The sequence below is a fragment of the Pelodiscus sinensis genome, chromosome 8 (assembly GCF_049634645.1).
Source record: "Pelodiscus sinensis isolate JC-2024 chromosome 8, ASM4963464v1, whole genome shotgun sequence".
Classification (NCBI taxonomy): domain Eukaryota; kingdom Metazoa; phylum Chordata; order Testudines; family Trionychidae; genus Pelodiscus; species Pelodiscus sinensis.
The window spans coordinates 63,656,900-63,682,401 of record NC_134718.1 but is presented as its reverse complement, the minus strand read 5'-3'; the positions used below and the strand labels follow the sequence as shown (position 1 = coordinate 63,682,401).

Genomic DNA, 25,502 nt, shown 5'->3' with positions numbered 1-25,502 from the left:
GAGAAGAGCGGTGAAGAGCCTTGTTCAGTCAGGCACCTATTGGCAAGTATTTGTATTTAGAGCTGTGGGGAATTTTTCAACCAAATGTTGTGTTTTTTTCACTGAAAAATGCTGGATACAACTAAACAAAAAATATTTTGTGGAAATTCATCAGTTTGGACAAAACCTTGTCCAGGTGGTTTGGAAGGTCCGGTGGAATTTCCTGGGGGTGAGAGATGGTGTTATGAATGCCCCAGGTGGGAAGGAGAGACAGCAAAAGAGGCAGTTGCCCTGGGGCCCAGGCATTGATGAGGGGCTGGTGGCACACTCCAGGGCTGGCTGCTCCAGCCCCCAACCCTTCTGCCCAAGGTCCTGCTAGGAGTGCAGAGCCACTCCCCCCCACACAAACATACCTTGTCCCAGGGAGGCTGTTAGCTCCCCTGTGGGTAGGGAGACTTACCTGGGATGGGAAAGATCAAGGGTCAAGTCCCAAGTCCCTGCACTGAATCAAGCAGAGGAAGAAATTGAACTTGGGTCTACCACATCTGAGGTGAGTGACCTAATCACTGGGCTACTGGTTGTTTAGGAGTGTGATGGGGTGCAGTCACAGCAATCCCCTTGGGATTGTTCCCTGGTGTGCTGATCATGCCACTGACATCTTGCCCTTTTGGGCTCCCCACCAGCCTGTCCTAATAGGCAGATCCTCTGGTCTCCTCCAGTCAAGGCACAGAGTTGGGTAACTGTCCCTCAGCAGAGCAATGCAGACACTGAACTACTTCAGCTCTGGGAAGATGGATTTTTAGGGCATAAAACCCAAGAAACCAACCCCCCAAACGGGACCAAAACTCCCCAAACAAATCCATATTTCTCTGTGTAAAAGTTGTACACAGTGAAAGCTCATCAGGTAAGCCCCCTTTATCAATGAAAGCGGGATATGTACAATGGTTGTTCACTTCCAGGTAACAGTTATTTACATTAGACCTGATAGTAAACAAAAGTGTTTGTATTAAGTAAAAACAGTAGAATTTAAGTAGTTGCAAGTGAAAACAGACCGACCAATGTAAGTTACTAAATTAAAATGAAAAGAAAACACATGACTAGTTCTAATTCACTAAGGGTATGTCTACACTACCCTCCTAGTTCGAACTAGGAGGGTAATGTATGCATACCACACTTGCTAATGAAGCCCGGGATTTGAATTTCCCGGGCTTCATTAGCATAAGCGGGGAGCCGCCATTTTTAAATCCCCGCTGCTTCGAACCCCGTGTAGCCCGGCTACACGGGGCTCGAACTAGATAGTTCGGACTAGGGTGCCTATTCCGAACTACCGGTACACCTCGTTTCACGAGGAGTAACGGTAGTTCGGAATAGGACCCTAGTCCGAACTACCTAGTTCGAGCCCCGTGTAGCCGCGCTACACGGGGTTCGAAGCAGCGGGGATTTAAAAATGGCGGCTCCCCGCTTATGCTAATGAAGCCCGGGAAATTCAAATCCTGGGCTTCATTAGCAAGTGCGGTATGCATACATTACCCCGCTAGTTCGAACTAGCGGGGTAGTGTAGACATACCCTAAGAAACCTATTGCAAGCAAATTCTTACCCTAAGAGCTGTTCTTATGTTAGGCAAAATCTTCAAGTCAGAGACAATTCCTTTTACTCCATCATGGGTCTCAACCCTCTCTGTATACTTTTTGGAATATGCCAAGCCAACCAAAGACCAAGGGCTAATAGCTTACCATTGCTTAAATAGACTCTCCCATAGGGCAAGAAACTTGTTTTACATCCCCCCCTTTCTGTGGAAAAATATCAGGTTCAAAAAACAGATCCCGGTACCAAGTGGTATAGTCACGTGTTTTCCTAGGACCAACCACCTTCTGGACTTAAAGAACAAACAAGGCTATTTACATGTTCTTAAGTTGATCAAGTCATTAATGCCGGGGGAGGGAGGGGACACACTAATTATGGCACTCATTACCACATTTAAAACCATGAACAGTCTCATACTTCATATTTCTAACTTCTCATATAAGAATGATACTTGCACCAAAATAAGATATACAGCAGATATTAAAATTGATAGATTACATGAGGTATTTTGTTCAAAGCATCTTTGAGTTATGAATATAAATATACACAAGCCAATTTTCATAAAGCATGGGGAATACTGTCATGGGTAATAAGTGATATTTCCCCCCCTCAATCATTTTTTAAAATGTTGGTTTTGTTCTGATGCAGACCAAAGCCAATTTCTGAAACTTCTAATTTTCCACAAAATGGATTTTTTGTTTTCCGGCCAGCCTTACCTGTTCTCTGCCTGAGATCATGTCCCAGAAGAAATGTGTGCAGGGCTCTGCCCACAAAAACCACCGCTTGGTCCATAATCAAATAATCCAAGATGGCTGAATTAGAACAGACACTGATTGCTGTGTGCGCCTCTGCTGATGAAGATTTCTCAGCAGCTTGTGTCACATATATACATGCACCCTGATGGGGGTTGGGAAGGAGGAGGCTGCTGCACCAGTGTCCCCATCAAGTAGTGAAATGTCCGGCGGGGCTTTCCGGGACACTTCACTACTTGATGGGGCACCGGGACAGAGTATGTAAATTCATGACAGTCCCGGAAAAATCGGGACATATGATCAGCGTATATATACACAGTATGCAAAGTCCCATTTACTATAATAGTAACACCAAACTGCAGACAAGGTAAATCACAGAATTAACACAACACACAGTCTTCCATCATTCATTTAGGCTGCTCTTTGTTGTCTCTTTTCTCTGGGTTTGCATGTTTATTCAGACCACAAACAGGGTATGTGTCTTTTCATGTGCCACAAAGCACCCATCAAACTCTGGGTGCTATTGAACTTAAATACTTATAAATTCTCTCACAAGTTTCAGTTCTTTTTATAAACCCAGGATACCTTTAGAAAACATCAGAGGCAACAGCTTCTAACTCCTCATATTCTCAATCTTTCCTTTGCAACAACAAAATGCGTTGTTTACAAAAGCTGGGTGTTTTTTTTTTTCATTTTAAAGCAAGACAAGCCTTGACTTGTCTTATTACTACAATTACATCCACAGCTCAGAATGTGATGTGCTTTGTGATATCAAATGGGGATTGCCATGAAAACAGCTCATCTAAACAGCGTACGCAAGAGAAAGAAAACCAATGCATGAGTGGCTTTTAAAAAGTTTCTGAAAAGCATTCTTCATTGTTTTACTGAATCCACCCACATCAAAAACCCAAGCACTAAATTTGTATTTATTAGGAAAGGCCTGTCTAGGGTAAGCCTTTAGCACTTTTGAAAAATCTGCCCTAAGTGCAGGAGCCTTACTCCCATTTTGAAACGTGACATAGGCACTTAATAGTCAATGCACTGAGGTAGGTAGATAACTTTACACATGAGACTAGTCCCATTTAAATGTTGGGAGAGTCATGACCTTAGACAATACTCCTTTATCGCAATAACACTTTCTATAAATACCAAGTATTTAATTAGTATTAATTATTTACTACCTGAAGCAAACAAAACTCTTCACAGGAACCTATCTGAAACTCATCTAAGAGGCTCTCCCAAGTTCATGAACAGTTCTGACCCCCTGCGCTGTGCAGGGGGTCAGACTAGATGATCATAATGGTCCCTTCTGACCTTAAAGTCTATGAGAGAACAGGGCCCTACTAAATTCACAACCATGAAAAATTCACTACGGACTGTAAAATCTGGTCTTTTGTGTCCTTTTACCCTGTACTATACAGATTTCAGGGGGGAGATCATAATTGCTCAAATTCGGGGCCTTGACTCAAAAAGGGAGTTGCAAGGGGTTTAGAAGGTTATTGTAGGAGTGCTCACATTACTGTCACCATTACTTCTGCGCTGCCTTCAGCACTAGGTGGCCACAGAGCAGCAGCTGTTGGCAGCTCTGAAGGCAGTGCACTGCCAGCAACAATGCAGAAGTAAGGGTGGTAATACCAAACCATGCCACCCTTACTTCTTTGCTGCTGCTGGTGATGGTTCTACCTTAAGAGCTGGGCTCCTAGCCAGCAGCCACTGCTCTTCAGATGTCCAGCTCTGAAGGCAGCGCTGCCAATAGCCGCAGTGCAGAAGTAGCAGTACCGCAATACCCTTTACAATAATCTTGTGATCCTTTCCACAGCTCCTTTTGGGGTCATGACCCATACAAGTACAACACCAAAATTTTAAATAGCTGACATCATGAAATGTATTATTTTAAAAATCTTAGGACCATAAAATTGACCAAAATGGACCCTGAATTTGGTAGGTCCTATTCATGAAATCAACGAGCCTAGTTCAATCAGCGTATGGAAACAAATACTTGGTTACATACAAACCACTCAACAGAAAATTATTGGAATTATTGAGAACACACAGTTCTGCACTAGCAGGAAGGAAGAGGGAAGAAACATTTTGGAGCAAATTTGTGGGCACCTGTTGCTTGTGAAGAGTTATTCCTTAGTATCATCGTCTCTTCTTCAACAAGGGCAAAAAAATACTTTACTCAGCTATAGCAGGCATTTCTCTTTACATTTTAAACATCAGTACATCTCTAAGCTGGTGTTTGTCTAGGTCTTTCTAGGTGTAACAGATGATGAATTCCTGAATGCCAACATTAAAATAACAGCATGCTTCTGTACAAACACACATTGCTGTGCTCCTTGTTAAAAAAAAAAAAAAAATCAGGAGAGCCTCAGCATAAACTGTCACATGGACCATAACTGATAGGAACTTGGCCATTTAAACTGAAGTTAGATGAGCCTATTGGGTCATTGGCATTTCTCTATTCAGGTTAATCTGTTAAGGGGTTATTGCACCATAACTTGCAAGATGGTGGACCAGTTTCAAGAGCTCATAGGAGACAAGCAAATATGAATACAAGAAAGGAATAGTCTTCAGAACACGTGATACTTCCAGGGCCAAACAATAACCAAATCGTTAAGAGTTGCTTCATCAATAAGGCCCAATAAATTTTTGCTACAAGAGATCATATTGCTGCTTGTCTTTTGAGACAAATATTAAGCAAGATCTGTTATAGAAATAAACGGATAGAGAAACCAAACGAATCAGGGATTTGTTAGCACATATGGAGCCTTTGATGTTTAGCTCACTAGTTCAAATCCTGCTTGTAACAGTAGAGACCAAAAGCCAGCATGGCAACTAGAATAGGGTTTTGTCTACACTGACAATTGAGCAACAAGCTTGTCATTCACAGAGGCTTAAACTATACTGCAGAGTCCGCAGTGAAGCTGGCTCCCCAGCAGTGGGGCTAGCAGGGGCTTCTGGCCCCGCTCCTGGGGAGCCGGCTGTCACTCCACATTGCGGGCTCTGCAGTATTGTATTGCAAAGCCCACAAAGCAGTCGGCTCCTTGAAAGCAGGGCCAGGAGCCGGTGCGCACCAGAAGCCGTCTTATAAGTTTTATACTGCACAGCCTGCCCTGTGTGTAACCACTGAGATTTTTAGCAGTCACACGTTTACATTTTTAAACAATTTTTTACATCCCTGCTTTGTCTGCAGCAGTACTCTCCTGCCAACAGAGCAAGCTCCGCTCATACGGGTGGAAGTGTTTCGTTGGCACTTCAGTGTTTACACTGGCTGACTTTTAATGATATAGTGTGACTAAAAGCTGTGTAGATCTACTCAGGAGTTAGAAGACCTGAGTTTTATTACCAGTTCTGCTGTGTGACCTTGGGCAAGTCACTTACTTGAGTGTGGCTCAGTTTCTTCCTCTGAAAAACTCAGACAATTACACTTACATCCTTTGTCAAAGGTTCTTTACATGTGTGGCTAAAACATATGCACAAAGGCCCAATTGACTTTAATGGGCTTTGAGAGCTAACTATTATTATAAGTGGTAGGTTATGCAAAATGAGCTGGGACACAATCTTGCAACAATCTAGCCTGTGTTTATCTTTACCCATGTGAGCAGTTACACAAATGCCTAGCAGTTTGCAGGGTCAGGCCCAAGATGTCAATTTGACATCTTTCACTGGCTAAGCTTTAAAACACCAAACAAAACAAAACTTTAACTTTAGTGGGAAAGTCTATTTTTTTTTAAAAAAAGAACAATCCAAATTCTTTTCATGCCATTCTATCCTGATAAGGAAAGCTTTTCATTGACGCCAAGAGGAAATGAGCGATTTCCCATAAATAATGGTTCCTTTCTGGTAGCAAAACCTGCAAAGGATCATTGGCCTCTGTTGCCTTGACTTCTATTCACATATATCCTTAATGTACAATAAAATGTATGACTCCTTGTACATGGATTAGATTTTCTTCTTATTGGATATTTATCATTTTCAATGTGTGTACATGCAGGCTTCAGCTCCCAGCTATTTGTCATCAGCAGTAATGAACAGAATTATAAGCAAAATCTCTGACTCAAACCCGTTACTTTTTTCACCCCTCGGTTTTTTTGTTTGCTTGGTTTTTTTAAACTAGATTCAGCTTGAGAACATAAGAACGGCCATACTGGGTCAGACCAAAGATCCATCCAGCCCAGTACCCTGTCTGCCGACAGTGGCCAATACCAGGTGTCCCAGAGGGAGTGAATCGAACAGGTAATGATAGAGTGATCTCTCTCCTGCCATCCATCTCCACCCTCTGACAGACAGAGGCTAGGGACTCCTTTCCTTACCCATACTTGCTAATAGCCATTTATGGACTTAACCTCCACTACATTTATCTAGTTCTCTTTTAAACCCTATTATAGTCCTAGCCTTCAGAACCTCCTCAGGCAAGGAGTTCCACAGATTGACTATGTGCTGTGTGAAGAAGAACTTCCTTTTATTTGTTTTAAACTTGCTGCCCATTAGTTTTCCAGAGCCTGGAAAAATAGGATCCTTCATTTAACCACAGAATCAGAACACCAACAGTTACCACTGTCTCCAACAATGCACTTCAGACTTGACCTAATTGATCAGAACCAGGGGAAGGCTGGAAAATATTCATGTTCTTTCATCCATTCGATACTTGGCCTCTCTACAGAGAATGCCAAAGGTGTCAGTATGGGTGCATGTGCTCCTTTGTGAGTGCAGTATTAAGGGACCACATTTTCAAAAGACTCTAATTTTGAGTGCCTCCATTTTTGAGTGCCAGATTTAAGATATCGGGGGCCTGATCATCGGGGGCCTGATCTTCAGAGGTGTTGCGTCCCCATGATAATGAGTCTGCAGGTCTTAGAAGTTTCCAACCAGGCACTCAAAATGGGCGCACACTTATAAAAATGTAGGCCCTCATCACTGATGCTACCAACTCATTTAGCAAAATGAGTTTTTATGCCATCCCTTTGTGCTCTCCCCATTTTACCATAAGCAGCTGTGAAGAAACACAGTTACACTGCATCAAGTGTAACAGGAATAAATGAGCTTTCCAAAGGGACTGCCTATCGCTGCCTACTGATTCACTAGAAAGGTATGTGTGTATGATGGATGGTGGAGGTTATTTCTCCTTTGCTACTTGCATAAAACATGACATTCCCAGTATAATACATATCCTCCTTTTGAAAAATAAACTGAAAGCTCTGTAGGATCAATTAATACTAATTTTGTTTCCAAGTTAAAAACAAAAACGTGTAAGTGCCTTTTTCCACTGGACAGCAGAGGAAAATCTGTGATGTCACAACCTGCAGTCTAATTGCTCATGCAAATGTGATACTTTGTGCCCAGGAATCAGGCAAACACACAATATTAATCTCTATTGAAAAGGTTAAATTTTAAACTATTAGAGGAATCTGGGGGGTTATGAGTAATTCATCCCCAGCAAATGAGGGAGGAATCAGCTGCACCTGTACACCCAGTCTACAATATTTTACAAACCCTGACACAAGGCAGCATCCTAGGAACCAGTCTGCCAGCTAGTAATTGCTGCTTTAGCCCTAGTACTTGATCACACCTTTTCTCTGCCCCAAAACACCTGCCTGTAACCAGCTTCAACATGCTTTGTTGGGGGCGGAGGGAAGGCAGGGGGCGGAGGGAAGGCAGGGAGAAGGAGGAGGAGAAGCCTGGGACTCGGCTGGCTGAGAAAAAAAAAAAAAAAAAAACTATGCCAGGTTTATATCAGCCCATGTTTCCTAGGAACTTTTTTATTAGCCCTTCCCCTAGAAACTATTTAAGGACATCACCCCCTTTGGAACAATAGTTTTCTAGCAGTGCAAAAGGACCTTAGCAGTAGCCAGGAATGTAGCCCAATGTTTCACAAATTATTGTTTCTAAAATGGTCTATCGCTCCATTTGAGAGCTGTTTGCTAGGGAAGAGTATTTTAATGCCACTCTCACTTTGAGATCTAAAGAACTTTATTTGTGGATTAACCAGGTTAGTAAAATACACTGTCATCTGTGTTTAAGCCAATGTCTCAATCAGAGACTCTCTCTCTCTGACTCATTTGGCAAGATATCAATTTTTATTAAGTGAAAGTCTCTAGTTAGTCTACTGACACCAGTCAAACATTAAAACTGATTAGGAAGGAGGTACAGTATACTCATTACTGTATTTGACTTTCATGAGTTTATACATGATATTGATAGAAGTTCATACATGGGGCTGTTGCTGCCCCCTACTGTATTACTCCGAATTATGCCAATGAGTGTTGTCCCTGTTCAAGCAAAATTTCCAGAGACTTACCAGAAACAACACGGGAAAGTGTTCAAAAGGTAGAGGAAAAGATATGCAAAAATAAAACTCCAACGTAAGTATATATGCTTCATATTCACGGTCAAATGGCTCTATTTTAGCAAGGTGTTGTGACTGTTTAACGCGCAGGTGAATGAAAAACTAATAGTACTTTGTCACACACTGAGCACTAGAAAATGAAACCTGATTTGGTGCAGCTGTTTAACTTCCGCTTTGATTTCTTTTCAGTTGTTTGTTTTTGAAAACAGGAAATAATATTCATGTAGCCAAAATCACCGTGAGAAAAACCAACCACCGGAACATTTGCTGAGCCTTAGAGCTCTTGTTCCTCAAAGCAAGACCCCAATGGCGCAAAAGCCAGGACTTCAGCTTGCCAAGGTGAGGACTAGACAGATGGCTGAGGCCTGGCTTGTCAGGCTAACTTAGTCGCTATTTTCAAAGGAATTCGTTCATTTATGGCACAGTTTAGCTCAAGCTACTCAGAGGTCCCTTCAGAGAGGCAGGTTTCTTTTGAAGAACGATGCATTTTCAAGCCAAGATGATCTCAGCTCAGACTTCCCTTACTCACAGCCATTGCAGCAAAGGCAGCCTTTCTTGAACAATACAGAAAAGAGGGAGCTCATTCTTACAAACTCTAGTCAGCTGCTAGCATCCTCCCCTGTATTACTTTGGTTGCAGGGCCACAGAGAAAGTTCAGCTGCTGTACAAAGGGTATGTGTCCCCTTCCTACAGTAACAGTAAGAAAGCCACCCAAGGTCAATTTTTGTTTTTTAATTTATGAAGTCCCAGGTCATCTTAGTTTTCTTCCGTTTGCACTTCCCCCGCCAGTGCATATTATTTTTAAAGCACAGGTCAAACTATAAGCTGATATAAAAGTCAGAGGGAGCCCTTCTCCCTGCTCAAATGAGTCTCTTCCCGCTGATTACCCATGTGGGTCTCCAAAAGGATTACACACATATTACAAGGGAGGACGATAAAGGGCCTGACTAATTGAATAAAGAACAGATTTATGCACGAGGCATAAGGGATTGGTCGAAAAAGGCTTTCCTTGCCTACTGATCCCCGTCTAGTCTGCCGCTTTTTGCCGTCAAATTGCTGCGTCGGCAAAAAGCAGCAGCCATTTTTCTTCTAATGAAGCACGGGATATTTAAATCCCCGCTTCATTAGCAATTTCGGTATGTCTAATTTACATCCCTCTGGCGACAGAGGCACGGATGGCCCCATTTCAGATGGGTTAGCATTCAGCACTAGGGATGTAATCAACTACTTGAATTCCTCCCACCCCTCCTTGCTGCCTCTGGTACGGAGGCAGCAAGGGGGGGGGAGGAGAAACAAGAGAAGGTGCTAGGGGGAACCAACTTAAAAGCCAGTTCGCCCCCAGCATCATCTCCGCTGTGGTGCTGCCTATCCACGCTCCCCCACGCTGCTGCCTCTAACAGAGGCAGCATTACAGGGAGTGGACAGAGGATGATGGTGTGAGGCAGCCTCTTCCCGCAGCAGGCTCAGGCTCACCACAGGCAGAGGCTGCTCTGCATCCCGCGGAGCAGCCTCTGTCCATGGTAAGCCTGGGCCTGTTGCAGGCAGAGGTTGCTCCGGCAGCAGCTGCTCCAGCAGCAGCCTCTGTCTGTGGTGGCCCGGGCTGGTCGTAAACAGAGGCTGTTATGGTCAGGCAGGCAGCCCGGCTCAATTCCAGCTCACACCAGGTCCAGGACCTACCCCTGCTGAGGTTCTGAAATCTAAACATGCTAAGAGCCAGGCGGGCAGGCAGCCTGGCTTGTAGTACGTTTAAACTGCAAAGCCAAACCAGGGGGAAGTCCTGGACCCGGTATGAACCGGGACTGAGCTGGGCTGCCTTCCCTTATTGACTAACCCAGTAGTCGATTAGCCAATTAACCACATCTTGACATCTCTACTCAGCACAGCTCAGTTGTACCTCTGTTGCTGTTACCCATGCTACGAGGCTATACCGCTATTTATACTTGCACAAGCTTGATGACAGTCATTGCAAGTACCTATACACAAGAAGGGAAATCACACCCCTAGCTTACAGTGTAGAAGTAGCTTAAGGGCAGACATTTTGATACTCATAAGAGCTATTTGACCAAGTCCTCATACATACACTCTTCCAAAAACACCCTGCTGGTTGAAATTCTTTCCCCTCTTTCTTTCAACAATTAACTGCAAATTAAAATTAAGCATATTTTTAAGTAATGTTAAATATTAAATGACACTGAAACAAAAGAGGGACCTAAGCCACGTACTTCAGATTAAGAACTGAATCCAATCTAAACTAGCTCTTTAGAGTTTCATGGGCCCACAGAGTCAGGAATCATGTTTGCCTCTCACACCTCAAGAGTAGTGTGTTCTGCACTGGGGAGGGTCTTGTGACTTTTAGCCAGAGTTCAACCACCTAGCATCTCTACAGCTATGAAGAGCCTGATGTCACCGTGTATGGATCACAACTCTAAGGGCTACTAGTCATTGCCAATGAGACTAAGATCAATACTAGCAGCAAGGAGGATGTGTTTCTAACCAGTGTATAAATGGATACTCTCCTTCCTACAGACAGTGACTCCGGAGAAGAGCTAGTTTGGGTGCAAATCCAGGCTTCTGATTGTGCCTTCACATACCTACATTGTAATGCCCTCCCATCCTCCATTTCATGGTCTCAGTATCACACATATCACCTTACCTCAAACTCCTCTCTTCCAGCAAATAGACAGCTCGTGTTCCTACCCTTCTTCACAGCAGTCAACTAGAGAGCATTTATTACAACATTCAGTACTTTTTCTAATCTTGACCCAGAATGCGCCAAACAGTCTCATCACCAACTTTGTGCAGTACCAAACAAAAAAATCATCTTGTGGACATCTCCACAGAAACCTGAGCAATCCCTTTCTCAACTACACATTCTTCCCTGGTGGCTGGCAGGGCCTCAAAGCCCTTAGAAACAAGCAACTCTGTGCCCACTGAAGTCGATGATAAACTTCCACAGGACAAATTCTGTGCATAGTCTGCAGTCAGGTGAGTGAACCCAGCTGTTAAGCAATAGATTATATATTACTTACCTCTAGGACCTTCCCGGTAATGAACTGGTGACATGCTTCGCATTTGACCCCAAAGAGAACCTGGTAGTCCTTTTCGCAATAAGGGGAACCATCCCTGAAATAAAATATCCAGAAGGTACAAGTTACAATGGGGCTTGTATTTTTTCCTTTGTCCGTAGTGGAAATTCCCACTGACAGCAATAGGTGAAGGGGCAGAAAGCAAGGGTAGCTATTTTGCAGCTCAAATGAAATGGCATTATAGTTTGCATCTTTTTAAGGGTCATCATTTCACATATAGGATCATTTCATTTCAGAGAACAAAGAGGAGCCATTCAACCACAAATGTGGGCTAGATTCTCTGCTGTTGTCAATGGATATAAAATCAACTGAGCTATGCCCTTTGATATCCTTTGTCCACATTCTATCGTACATATGCATGTGCCTGCTGCATCTCTCTATCCATTACTGTAAATAAATCCTTGGTAATCTTGATAGTGTATAAACACAGGCACATCTCCACATGAGTGGCATCATGAAAATTCAAAAGGGAGATGGGCAATGCTATCTTTGTATGTCTGAGGAATTAATTAGGAACACCTTAGTCAATTTAAAGAATGTATATGGTAGCAGGTACTACCTTATACGTTCCTTGTTTAATTTCATAGATGCCAGCCTGTTTATATATATGCCCATGAAAATGAGTGATAAAAAGTTTGCATCTGTCACATACTCTAGTGCCCCTATATTTTTTCTTCCCCACCTAGATGTTTGAAGGGGCTTTGCCTAGACTCCCTCCATCTTGCAGCTAATGCGCTCTTTCTGATTTTTCTCCCTTGCCTTGATTTCTCCTAACTTTCCTCTTCATTAGTCCCTAATCCGGAGAAGGTAAACATAATGTAAGGTCAATCCTACCCATATTCTGGTCTCTGTTCTAGTAAAGGGAGAGACATGTAATGTTTTTCTTTCTCCTCAAGTTCACAAACTTGAGAAACAAAATAATTGGACAAAATGGCACAAAAGCCAAGCCTTGGAAACACAAAAGAGACATAGGGGAGTTCACACAACCCTCTTCTGGATCAGGAAAGACTTGCAACCCTCCTACTCATAGTATTTATTTTGTTAATTCCTGTTAATCACTTTTTGTTACTTACTCTAGTCAGCCTACAAGGGGAAAATTCCCCGTCGGTCTCAGTTCCAGTATTCTGCTTCTACTATGAGGGAGGATTTCAGTGTGATAAGCACAGAAGAAAAAAAACTGACTTGGGAAACTAGAATTAAAAAATTGGAGCTGTTGAATGACAACATGCGCCACATTTAATGAAATGAGAAAAGCTCCAAGCTCATTGTCACCTTTGTTTATTATTGCAATTCCTAAAATCTTGGGGGTGAAGGTGTATAGCCTGCCCCTCCATATCCTCCAACATATGCCCCCACAAGTGATCAGCACATGCCAAAAGAGCAGCTTTTCATAAGCGCGGTTTGCCCAGCAGATTGGAAAAGAATTTGGCCGCATGGTACTTTTGGAAAGTAACCACAGATTTCATGCCAGGCAATAGAAAAACACAGAAGGCTCCTTACTTGCTGATGTATTCCCCAGTCAGGACTTTGCCACAGGCCTTGCACTTAAAACATCCCAGGTGCCACTGCTTATCCAGTGCTAGTAGTGCTTGGCCATTTTTTATATCTCTTCCACAGCCAGCACAATCTGCAAATAAATAAATACACGCACGGTCAGTGACTTGGCTTTATTTATCTTCATTAGCCTACCTACTGAATACCACTTCTAGGTTAACTAGAAGGGGTCATTGCAAAGCAATCAAGACACCTATATTCCCACAGAACAGCGGTTTCTCCAAGTGTGGTCTGTGGATCACTAGTGGGCTGCGACCATCTTGTAGGTGGGCCATGGACTTAGGACTCACCCTCCCCCCCATGCAGTGAGGAGCTGCAGCTCCGCCCTCCCCCATGAGGTTGGAGCACCAGCACCACCTTCCCACTGTGGGGGAGGGGCAGGCCAGCTGGGGGAAAGGCACTGTAGGAAGCCACTTGTCTGGAGGCTTTCCCTTATGCTCCCATTGGCCGGAATCATGGCCAATGGGAGCAGAGGGGGTGGTGACTGGGAGCAGTGGGAGGCACAAAGCCAGGTAAGTGCCCCCCATTTCCCTCATGCCAAAACCCCACACCCCAATGTCCCTCATGCACCCTCTTCCCACCAAGACCTCACACCTGCAGCCTGCTCCAGCCCCCTCTGTTCCACTCAGACCTCCACCCCACTCCTGCACCCAACCTCCCTCCCAGTCATCTCCCCTAGCCCACTCCTGCACCCTCCCTCCCAACTATACTTCCACCCCTTCTTGCACCCATTTTGTCATCATGGATGGTTGGCTAGAACGACTGCCGTAAGGGGTGAGCACACCTCCCAGCCCCATCCCAGGGGACAAGGAACCACAGATGCCTTCTCCTCCACACTGAGCACACTTAAGAATAGCCTGGAAGACACCATCACACCTTCAAAAATGCTGATTTGCACCCAGCCCAGCTCAGCCAGCCCTGCAGATTTTATGAGGAATTAACAAAATATGCTTTCCCTCACAAGAATGTCTTCAAGGGAGCCTCTTGTTTATTTGTTTTTGCTATCAGCAAAGTCTGTTACTCCAAGAGAGCTATATCAAGCAGCCATGGGCTGACAATTTCTAATCTATAATGAAATGCTCCTCGGTAGTTGTCCTTCTCAGGCATTACTTTTTCCCCTCCAGATGGCAGCAAAGCACTAAATGTTACATGGGTACTTAGTACCAGCAAACTTTCAAAGACTCAGGATTTGTAAAAGAGGCAAATTGTTACAGCTAGATAACATAACAAAGGCTTTGGCGGTAACTGCAGTATAACAGGGCGTATCCTCTCTTACACATAAGAAAGGAACAACTCCCATAGGCATTTATGGTGCACCAGAAATGACATTTACATGAGAACTTCTGTTCTCTGTTTGGAATCAACACTAAACATTGATATTTTGATCTGCTTTGATGGCCGGAATCAAGCAAACAGAGCCCCATGCAATGGCACTGAATGCCCTCTGCCAGAAAGAGCTAGAGATGTCATGGTGTTTCATATCACCTCAGCCCAGCCGTGGGCTGCCTTTCCATTCACATCCAGGCTAGTTAAATCTTTCCCTACAAGGACACACCAGTGGGCAGTGAGATTTGAAGAGGAGGATACGCTGGGGCCCAGTGAAGAATTGCAGACTTCCCCCAGACGGTGCCCCGAGCACAATTTGAATGTTGGAGGGTCCATAAGAATAATAGCAAGAAAGAAACCTGATTAGGAAGGAGGCTGCAAATGGTATTGGAGGGTGCTGGGATCTAACTTGATATCTTAACCTCTGAGCTGAATATCACATCCTCGCCCTGACATCAGGCAGTTGAACGCGAGGATCATTAACAGAATAATGAAGACATTTCAGCCCAATCAAGGCACCTGAAGGAATATCTGCCCAATCAAACTCTTCAGGCATCTCAAACAGGTCACTGATTGTCACAATGCAAACTCAATGGACAGACTGAGGATCCATGAGACATTCCCACCGCCTGTCAGTTTGCCCCAGTACAAATCCATGGCTTGCAATAAAGGTACTCCAGATTTATGCTGGTGAAAATGAGAGGAGAATCAGGCCTGAAATGGACCATTAACTTTATGGATAACAGTCCAAATAAAGAAAAGCACCGAGCAGATGCTGAACAGTTGCCATCCAGAAAGAGAGAGGAAATTTGAGACCAACATAAGATTCTGACATGGTAACATATGTCTGAGCCTCCTGATGTTGTGTTACAAAGACACGCAACATCAAGATTTCAAGATGACTTTGCCTCAGAGGGCAAAGTCTAAGGAGTGGCTACAGAAGATACCATTGCAATGACAAACTGATGGGTAGTAACAGTTCCCTCCAAGTCTCTGCTTCAGGTAACATGCCACCTCAAACCTCCATCAGCTTCCATGGTCTTCAATATACAAATGCCACTCACTTATCACCTCTTAATTTTAACCCGCAGTTCTACTAATAGCTTCCATCTTTCCAGAGGTTGAATAAGGCAAAACGTTCCGATTGTGCTGTTCCTATCCTAGGACTGGACTCAACTCGCAGTTAAGTTTTGATTTTTATTATGATTAGAAAATCCATTCTGCCCAGTTAAGCAAAACCGCCCTTCAGATTACACAAACATTAGAAATACAGTATTCTTTTGTACTGACAGCAATGATGACATTTCATACTTAACCTGGCTTTCCCTCAGCAGGACCCCAAGTTCTTTACAAAGGTGAGCGAGCATCATTAGCTCCAATTCACAGAGCTGTTGAGTGACTGTGCTATGGTCACAGTGAGCTAATAGCGTGTGCTGTCCTACTAGACTATAGTTGCCTTTTAACAGAAATGTTTATCTCCTCTGGCGAAACAGCTGTTTGTAAATATAGCAAGCTAGCACTTCTCACGCAGCTACTACAAAAGGAGAAAGGAGATAAATATAGACGGGGTTAAGGGCAGGAGACCCTTTGTTCATGAACATTCTACAAACAAAAGCCACTCACTCGTGCCTGTGCAACACGCGCTAGGGACTTGGAGTGAAATACAGAACAGCGTGGCTAGGCTCAGCAGCAATGCAAGGCATGCTCTGCTATGGCCCAGGCGATACACTGGCCCAGAATAGGCCAGCAAGTAAAGGAGTTACAGGGGCACTTAGGCTGCAGGGTCCAGGATTATGTGAATTCAGTGGCACTAATGCCCTACATAGGGAACACGGAGCAGCAGATGCCCCTAGTCAATTACACAGGCTTTGGGCTAGAGTGACCAATGTTTCCCTTCCTCTGCACAACACAAGCCAAATGCATCACGTCCTGCTCAGCACGGCCCCCAGCAAGCCACATCTTCCGCACAGCAATATAAAACGCTGGGGCTTCCTAAAGCTCCATTACTCTGCACCCGCTAAGGAAGGGTTATATTCCAACACACCTTTTCTGTCTCGCACGAGCTCTGACCAGGCCAGCTCAGTCTAACGATACACCCCCACAAGTTTACTCTCCATAGCATTTACCATCCATAACAGCGCCACATCTAAAGCGCCCAGAGTGCTAAAGCAAGTGTGAAAAAGAACAACAGGCTGTGGAAATGGTACACGAATGAGGGCGGGGTGGGGGAGGGACTTTACGTTTTAATATGACACATGGTTAAGATCTTCATCCCCCAACCAGCCTGTACAGCCTCATTAGAGAGCTCTGTGAAGCTGCATGTCAGGACCGTAGTGGCAGATGAGCTGCTGCTCCTGATGCTTCGCTGCTGAAGATCTGGACAGAAAAGACATTTGCCTTTTGCAGCTTCTGCATCACTCCCCATACCTGACAAAAAGCGAGGCATCCTGCACAGCAACTCATTTGTCACTGTCTAAATTAAGCAGCAGGTTTTCCCCTTTTGCCTCCTCTGACCAATAGCAGCGCTGCTTTCCCACAGCTTGCTCACATCACATGCAACGCTCCCCAAGATGGGCTCTGAGCCGATAGGGCTGCATTAACCCTGAGCATGCTGCGTACAACTTCGCCCAAGGCTGTTTGGATTGCCTGCCTTCCCAGAAATCTGTTGGTGAGCTTTCCTATTTCCTGCCATACACCTCTCCAATTCTCTACACAAAAAGGTTACCCCCTTTGCTCTGGCTTCTAGCACCATACTCACTGGCAGAGAGCACATCCAGCACACTGCCCTCCTCATCACCAGGGAGCCTGCACAGAGAGGTCAGCATGGCTGGCCATGAAGGAACCATGTAGGTCACCCCAGAGATGCAATCATCCTCCTGAGTAGCCCCTGGCAGCAGGCATCTAGCCACAGCATATAGATGTGCATCCCAAGGGAATCCATGTTCCAGTGAAAGTATCCCCAGCCCGGTGCCAACGTGGCAGCTGGTACAGAGACGTCGGCAAACAAATCAGAGTGGGCAGTTTTTCCTTTTTTGTTAAATAAAGGAAGCAAACGGTCTTAATGGGAATCTTCATTCACTGTTTAAAATTAGACAGGCTTAAAGCCGGTGCTGAACAGGGGTTTAGATGAGTAGAAGTAAACAGCAGTGAAATCATATTGCAGAGTTCACTATTTTCGCATGATTCTTATCCACCCAAGCAAAGAGCTGATATTCCTAGCCACATTCCTGAGGCACTGAAGGCTAATCACTTTTGCTTTCTGATTCCTGAAAGTTGGCAAAGCACAGTGAAGGGTTCTTTCAGGTAAACAATTAACCACAGCGTAAGGCCTAACAATTACTTCTGCTCTTAAAAATTCAAGGACTTCAACATGACTGTGAAAGTTTATTGAATTCACGTGGGATACTGTTGCCAAAGGCTTAAAGTGTGACCTATCTCTACCCACTTGCCAAGTACCATAGTGTATGTAGTGTGCATACAGTGGAGAGTAGGGATGTAAAGGGTTAACCAGTTATCTGGTGAGCATAACTAGGCTGAAGACCTGTTGATTTGATGGTGATGCTTACCAGGTAAGCTGTACCCAACCGGGCCCACTACACTGAGCCATGGGGATGAAGGAGAGAAGGCTGTTCCAGCATAGCCAGGCCTGCTGGGCCACGGTTGGGAGGCCACTCTAGCCCAGACAGGGCCTTTGCCCACGGAATCCCAGTTCATTGCTTAAACTAACGGAGGGAGCTAAATTTCCCAAGGGAAGTAACTCTCTTTGAAGCTGAGCTCTATGAATGGCAAGTGGGCAGGCAAGAGGGGAAAGGTGATTTTAAAAACTGTGAAAAATACCTAGATAAGGTCCTTTTAATAGATTGGAAACAACTCACAAATGATGCAGCCTGGGAGCACTGGATTTTAACACAATCTATGTGAACAACAGTGTGTTAATCATAAACTGTTTATAAAATGTCTGAGTTAAATATCAGTTTGTGATATAAACATTGACCTATCATTATAAGTATCCCCCCAGATTACTCTGAGCCAATGGGGGGTACAAATATTTCTTTTTTTCCTGTTTGTTTACTTACTTCATTTGATAGCACCTTGCAAATAATTATTTTAACCATTTCCCCATGAGGGGTTGGGTTTCCCTTGATTGTGGAGGGTTTTTACATAGTAATTAAAAAGTAAAAGGGAAACATGACTATGTAAAGCTACCAAATGGGGAGGTCTCATGGACAGGTTAATAGCTCCAAGGAACCTTGTGTAACTGATTAGATTTCAAGTGGACAGATCCCTTTACATTCTATTGAGTATTTTAGTCTATGTGCACACACACACGTGTACAATCACACATTCTATTGGTTTGCAGGAAAACATGTCTGTTGGGAAGGTTAAGAAAAAAGCTATGTGGCAATTTGAGGGCTGATTGGATTTGATAAAGTAGTATATTCCAGCAGACCCCACCACACTGTCTGAGCAAGTATCACTCCTTATTGTGACAGGGTTGCTCTGCCGCCCCACACTGCCGCTGCGCTGTCCCTGGTGTGCTGGGGAGAAGCGGCCATTCTGCGCCGCCCCCTGGTGGTGCTCCACCTGCTCCGATGCAGCCAAGGGGCAGGCAGAGGCGGCTCTGTGCTCCACGCCGGAGCCCAGCGGGCCCCAGGGGGCGGGGGGAAGAAGCAGCGGGGGTGTCCCGGCCTCAGCCGAAACCGCGCCTGCCCAGGATTGCTGGCAATGCCGGCCCGGGCAAGAGCCGGCAGGGAACGGGAGAAGGGGAGGGGCCAAGGATGCCGGCGTGGCCCCCTCTCCCCTCCATTCCGAGATGCACCAGCGGCGGGATGTTTAAAAGAGGCACCTCCGCCGTGAAAAGAGGTCGCCAGGAGGAGAGCAGAGGGGCGACCCTGAGCCACAACACAAGAGCAAGGAAGGTAGGAAGTGACCCAGGACAGGGTAGAAACCCGGGGAGTTGGTGCGTTTCGAGTTGGAACCCCCCCCAACCAGAATTGGGACTCTGTCCCAGTCCTTAGGGCCCTGGGTTGGGGCTCGGAGTGAGGGCAGACCCGAGCCCCCCTACCATCTCCTGTTGACTAGCCAAAAGTCAGATGGGAGCCGAAGGATTTCGGGTCATCAGACTGTCAAGGTGGCGGGGAGCACAAAGAGGGTACGTGGCCCGATGGGGGTGCTGGGCGGGGAGTGGACTGATGGACCCCAGGTGAGGTAGCCCCCTCTGCCGCCTGACACTTATACACTCATTGTGTTTCATTTTATAGACACATTTATCTCCTATTTTCATCAGGCACTTCCAGGATTTCTATTGTCACCTTAACATCTACCTACTCCTCCCTATAACACGTCTTGCAGCCTAGTCTTTCATGCCTTAGTATTATTCCCTGCAAACCTCCCACTGCAATCAATACAAATCAGCCGCAGTCCATCTAATTATTGTCACCACCTCCCTCTGTCTGTAACAGTAGATTCTCTGCAGAGAAAGCAAAAAGGTTTGATGTAAATAGATGAGAGGGAGGGAGACTTAGAAGCTGTCAAGTAAGATGAATAAAGAATTCTGGGCTCTTCTGCAGGGGTGATGAGGGACATGAAAAGATGTTTATTTCTGATCCACAGCAGCATCCACAAAGTCTTAGTTGATCAAACTGTTCAGGATGATAAAAGCTTGTGAATCAAAGCAGCCTTTTCTCAAAAAGAGACTTATTCTCACTGCGGCAAGTTTCCCCGCTATGTCTTGGCCAAGCTAGATCTGGTTGAGTCCAGACTGCCTATCTAAAGATTGTTGGCCTCCCTTACAGGCCTCCATTAGCTGATCTTCTCTTTCATTCACTGGAAGGTCCCAGAAGAACTTGGGAAGCCTCATGCTGCGACTTTCCCTTTGGAACCATCACACACAGTGATGCACATGATGGCTGACAATTGCCTGCGCAGGCCCTACACTATCATTATCTTCAATGACTCACTAGTGAGTGCTTCGTGATGCCTGGATTATGAAGGGCTCTTCATGAAAGCAAAAAGCTTTGTTTGGCTGCACAGGGCTCCAACTTCCCTTTTAGCTGCCTGGGAAACAAGCTGTTCTGCGCCAAGCATAATCACTTACTCTGCAGTCTGTAATAATCCTCATCCATGTCACCCAGCTGGAGTCTCCTTTGTTTCTTCTGATGAGTCCTGTGTGTTCTCAACAGGCAACGAGAGAATGGCGCTCTTTGCTTTTCTCCAACCAGCAGCAGTACTGATATGGGAAGCCAGGTGTCCAGAAGTGAAGGGCTGAATATTTACAAGGCCTTCAACCAGGCAGAAAAGGACGGCTGCCAGGATTCTGTTATGTCTGCAAATAGCTCTGGGAATTGTCAAAATGCTTAGCCGCTGGGGAGATTATTCAGCATTTTCTCCAGCTACAGATGCAAAAGTGCACCTCCCTCTTCCCTATGCTTTTCTTTCTTTCTTTCCTCTTTCAGGCTCAGAGCTGAGATGGAGGACATTGTTATGCTGGAAGATATTAATGGCTGCCATCAAGCTGTTTGTTGATCTTCTACAGCCACCAAAGAGGTGCTAACCAGATGCCAGGGGACTTTTTGTGTCTCACATTGGTTCTTCCAATTTCCCTGCAAGTCAACAGAGTTCTGGTCATCAAGACCTAGAACCTTTACTGATATTCCAGAATTGATCAGAGGTGGTGTTCAAAAGCTATTGTGAAACAGACAGCGATGCCACCAATTTGAAAGTTGGACCCTGCTTCCCTTACACTGTCTACCAACTCAGTTCTCCAGATCCTAGGCTAAGGCATTGTCTACATTAGAAAAATTAAATGGACTTAAGTTAGGTCAACGTACAGTACAGCCGCCGCCAGTACTGCTATGGTTAAAGTCTACACTTCATCCTCTCTCTCAGCAGTGTGTGACCTTACCGGGGCACTCCTACTGACTTAACTGCATGGCACTGAGAGCTGGGCCCTCCGTCCCTGCACTGAGGCCAACTATCCAAGCTGTCAGCTCCAAGCAGGATCACAACTGAAGCCCAGCAGCCCTGGGGATGACAGACAGAGCCGTCTCTACGCTGTAGTGTAGACCAAGCCTTCACAGTTGCACCCAGAAGTGAATCCAGCTGGCGGTAGGATTTCTCAGTACGTATTTGCCACTAGTTGAATAGTATGGTGGATTTGCAGGTCAACTGTGTAGCTGCAAACATCACCATATCTTAGCTACCACCACTCAGGCACCATTTGCTGTTTTAGCCCCGGGATATTAGATGAAATACCTTTTATTGGACCAACTTTTGTTGGTAAAAGACGACAAGCTTTCGAGCTACACAGAGGTCTTCAGCAGGTAGCTTGAAAGCCTACCTCTTTCACCAAGAGTGGCTGGTCCCGTAAAAGGTGTTATTTCACCCTCTTGTCTCTCTGATCTCAGCATCCAATCCACGAGCAAAAGCATGGGGTGTCTTGAAGCCACGGGGAGGAGGCAATGCTTTGTTGATTGCAGCAGCCCATGCCCTGGGACACAGCAGACACATAGCCAGATTCTGCCAAGGGTTCCACCTGCTGATGTCATGGGCAGTGGGTGAAGGTAGGGTTGGAAGAGGCAAACCCCAGCTCTACCCCTATCCCTGCCTCGTCTGCTCAGGCCTTGCCCCCCTCAGGAGCCAAGGTCCACACACAGAGCATGGACAGTGTGGGCAGTGCATGGCCCCAGCCTTCCCAGCACTGGAGCATGGGAAGGGCGGGTACTCGGGGGCAGCAACACTCTTCCCCCAGGATGCCTACAGTAGGTGTTCTGGGGGCAGAGTGTGTGTGGGGGCCAGGCTGGTGGTTTGGGAAGGCCATGTCTTCCCCCACCATTTATACCCATCGCCCATGGCTAATACCCTGCTCCAAAAGCTCACCTAATTCCACAGACCTGCTTGTGAAGTCAGAGACCATCCAGCATGAGTAAAGTGGGAGATATCGGAAAGCAGCCACAAACCACACAGTTTTGACATGCCCTATAAGTGGGGCAACATATAAAGCCCCAGCCTAAAACAGGTGCTGGTTTGGATCATGTGGGAACAAGCTTTTACCTGAACACCTTTTAGGCAGCAGCAGCACTTTGCAATACATTGAAAATGGGGCTTGTGAAAGGACCAAAAGAAACCAAGATCCCTAACTTAAGCCCGATTCTCTGTCCTTAATTGACATCCACAAACCTATTTATTTTTGCGCAAAAGCATGTCAGACTAGTGTCAGGGCCAATTTTAGTTTTCACATCCAGCATCAGGTATTCATTGAGCCAAACCCACAAAATCCTTAGCACTGAAATCACACAGCATCTCAGAAGAGGCATTCAGCATGCATAGGATTAGGACCAGACTCTTCCCCACTGAATATCTACATTGGCCATTGACAGAGTCAGACAAGTACCCAGGAATCTGCTTCTTCAAGACAGGCCCAATAAGGAAAACAGAACACCACGAGTCATCACCAACAGCCCCGGCTTAAACCCCTCCAGCGCATCGACACTACACCTGTCCCAGAAAACAATCCCTCACTCTGGCAGGCCTCGGGAGACAGGCTAATCCTTGCTGATAGACAACCCCCTAACCAAAAGCAAATTCTTTCCAGCAGCCACGCATCACAACTCAGATACATTCACCCAGGAACCTTCTCCTGCAATAATCCCCGTTGCCAATGCTGTCCACACATTTATACTAGTGACACCATCACAGGAGCTAACCACATAAGCCTCCACATCAGAGGCTCTTACAACTGCATGTCCTCTAATGTGATCTATGCCATCAAATGCCGGCAGTGCCTCTCTGCCATGTATATTGGCCAAGCTGCCTATGACAAAGGATTAATGGACACAAAATAGATATCATCAATGGTAACAAAAGGAAACCTCTAGGGGAACATTTTAACCTGCCTGGGCATTCAATAATGAGTAGCCATTAAAAGTATCCATTCTTCTACAAAGGAATCTCACAAGCCAACTGCAGAGAATGAGAGTGCAGAATTGACCTTTGAACGCAAATCTGACACTTGGCCTGAACAAAGGCTTGAACTGGATGGCCTGTTATAAAACCAACTTTCCTGACAACTGAACACCCTATTGACATCAAAAGCTAAGTTTGGGACACTTCCATCCCACTCAGTTAGCCTCATTAGCACGGAGACTACAATTGACAGGTAATTTCCCCCCCTCCTCTCCCTTTTTATTCCGAGGGTCCCCCTTTTACTCTCCACACATGCTCATCTGAAGTGGGTTTTGCCCATGAAAGCTCATGATACTATATTTTATATATTTGTTAATCTCTCAGGTGCCACATGACTACTCTCCATTTTTAAAAAGCTTCAGGAGTAGCTGAGTTAGCCTGTACAGGACAAACTTAAAAAACAACAAATGGTCTGGTAGCACTTTAAAGACTAACAAAACATGTAGATGGTATCATGAGCTTTTGTGGGCACAGCCCACTTCTTCAGATGACCAAAAGTTACAGACTAACACAGCTACCCCTTTGAGACTTTTGTACATTGGCTATTGTTCTCCTTGGCCAGGTATAAACAATACAGCAGCTGGTACCGACAATGCTCTTAGTACTTTAGGTATAAGAAAAGATGACCTAGTGCAATACAGACTCATTTGTCCAGGTTCCTGTTTCTGAACAAACTGCATACTGCAAACTAGCTCCTCTCTAATGTCTGCCCCTAGTACAGCAACCTCTGTGTCACCATTTCTGGAGAATATTTTGAGTAATCTTCCATTGTTGTGTTTGGAGCACACTAACCCAAACAGGTCTAATCTCCAGCAGCTGCAATGAGGCGTATCTAATTGTACTTTTCATCAAGGCTCCTAGTCCTGAGAATGCCAGCAATCCAAAACCTACAACATGCCATGCCTGGAACAACTAACTCTTTCGCCCACATACCCCTGGAGCAACCTTGGGTTCCTGACATACTTTTCAGCACTTTTTTGAATGTGACACTTGAGCTTCCAGTGTGCCACACACCTCATCTCTGGGAAACCTTTTCCTGGAATTGCACTTACATATCTGCTCATGTTGCCTAATGTGATGCCCAATTACTGGGCAACACTACAAATTCTTTTGACTGGTACTTTGAATAAAGCTACTCTAGTAAGGGCAAAGATATGGCGACTGTGTGGCTAAAAGGGCTCAAAGAGTGGTTACACTAACATCAAACAATTACAGAACACTGGCAAGTAGTTTTATGCACTATTCACATACGTTAAATGGGCCTAGAAATAATTACTAAAAACAAGTCAGCATATTAGCTAAAAAGTAAATATAAACACACCCCTCTTCCTGTGTTAAAAGATCAGTCTTGAAGGTTAAGAAAGCAGCTCTGTCAGACCAGCAGCCTGCCACAAACTAATATGTACAAATCTAGAACTGCTAGCAGAAGCACAACCTGTGACCCCAAATGCCATGGTGATGGATAAGGAGAGAGAGGCACTATTCAAAGGGTGGCATACAGGGCTTTGCACCTGGTAAGGAGGGAAGGCCAATGCAATCTGCAGAGTACTGATGTAATGTATGCCTCCTGCTTATCAGACACACAAACAACCATATTGAAAATTTTAGTTTTGATAACGTCAAGGTATTATAATACAATATGTTAAATATATGTAAATGTCAATTATAGACTTTTAATATGATATTAACATTAAGTCTGAACACCTTTCTATGAAGTCAAAATATAAAAAAAATCAAAGTGAAATGACACACAGAAAAAAACACTATTTCAATTCACCGGGAAAAGCTTTCTGGTCGAAAATATCAGAATTGCCTCACAACCATGAAACATTTAGATTTCAGCAAAGCAGCATTTTCCAATGGAAAACTTTTGCACTGAAAAGTTTCTGGCTAGCAGTGGTCCCTGC

The 25,502-nt window shown here is 44.9% G+C and overlaps 1 protein-coding gene across 15 annotated transcripts in view; it reads right to left on the bottom strand.

Moving 5' to 3' along the window:
- Positions 1–25,502, bottom strand: part of ABLIM1 (actin binding LIM protein 1) — a 322,972-nt gene that overhangs the window by 107,568 nt on the left and 189,902 nt on the right. For all 15 annotated transcript variants that reach the window (XR_012905702.1, XR_012905695.1, XR_012905697.1 and 12 more), the window contains exons 5-6: positions 13,252–13,378; positions 11,695–11,788 (exon numbers count right to left, since the gene is read on the bottom strand). Coding sequence is in view for 2 of the 15 variants with exons in the window: in XM_075935416.1 (XP_075791531.1) it covers positions 11,695–11,788; positions 13,252–13,378 (221 nt within the window). In the remaining 13 variants the exon portion in view is untranslated. The remainder of the gene's footprint in view (positions 1–11,694; positions 11,789–13,251; positions 13,379–25,502) is intronic.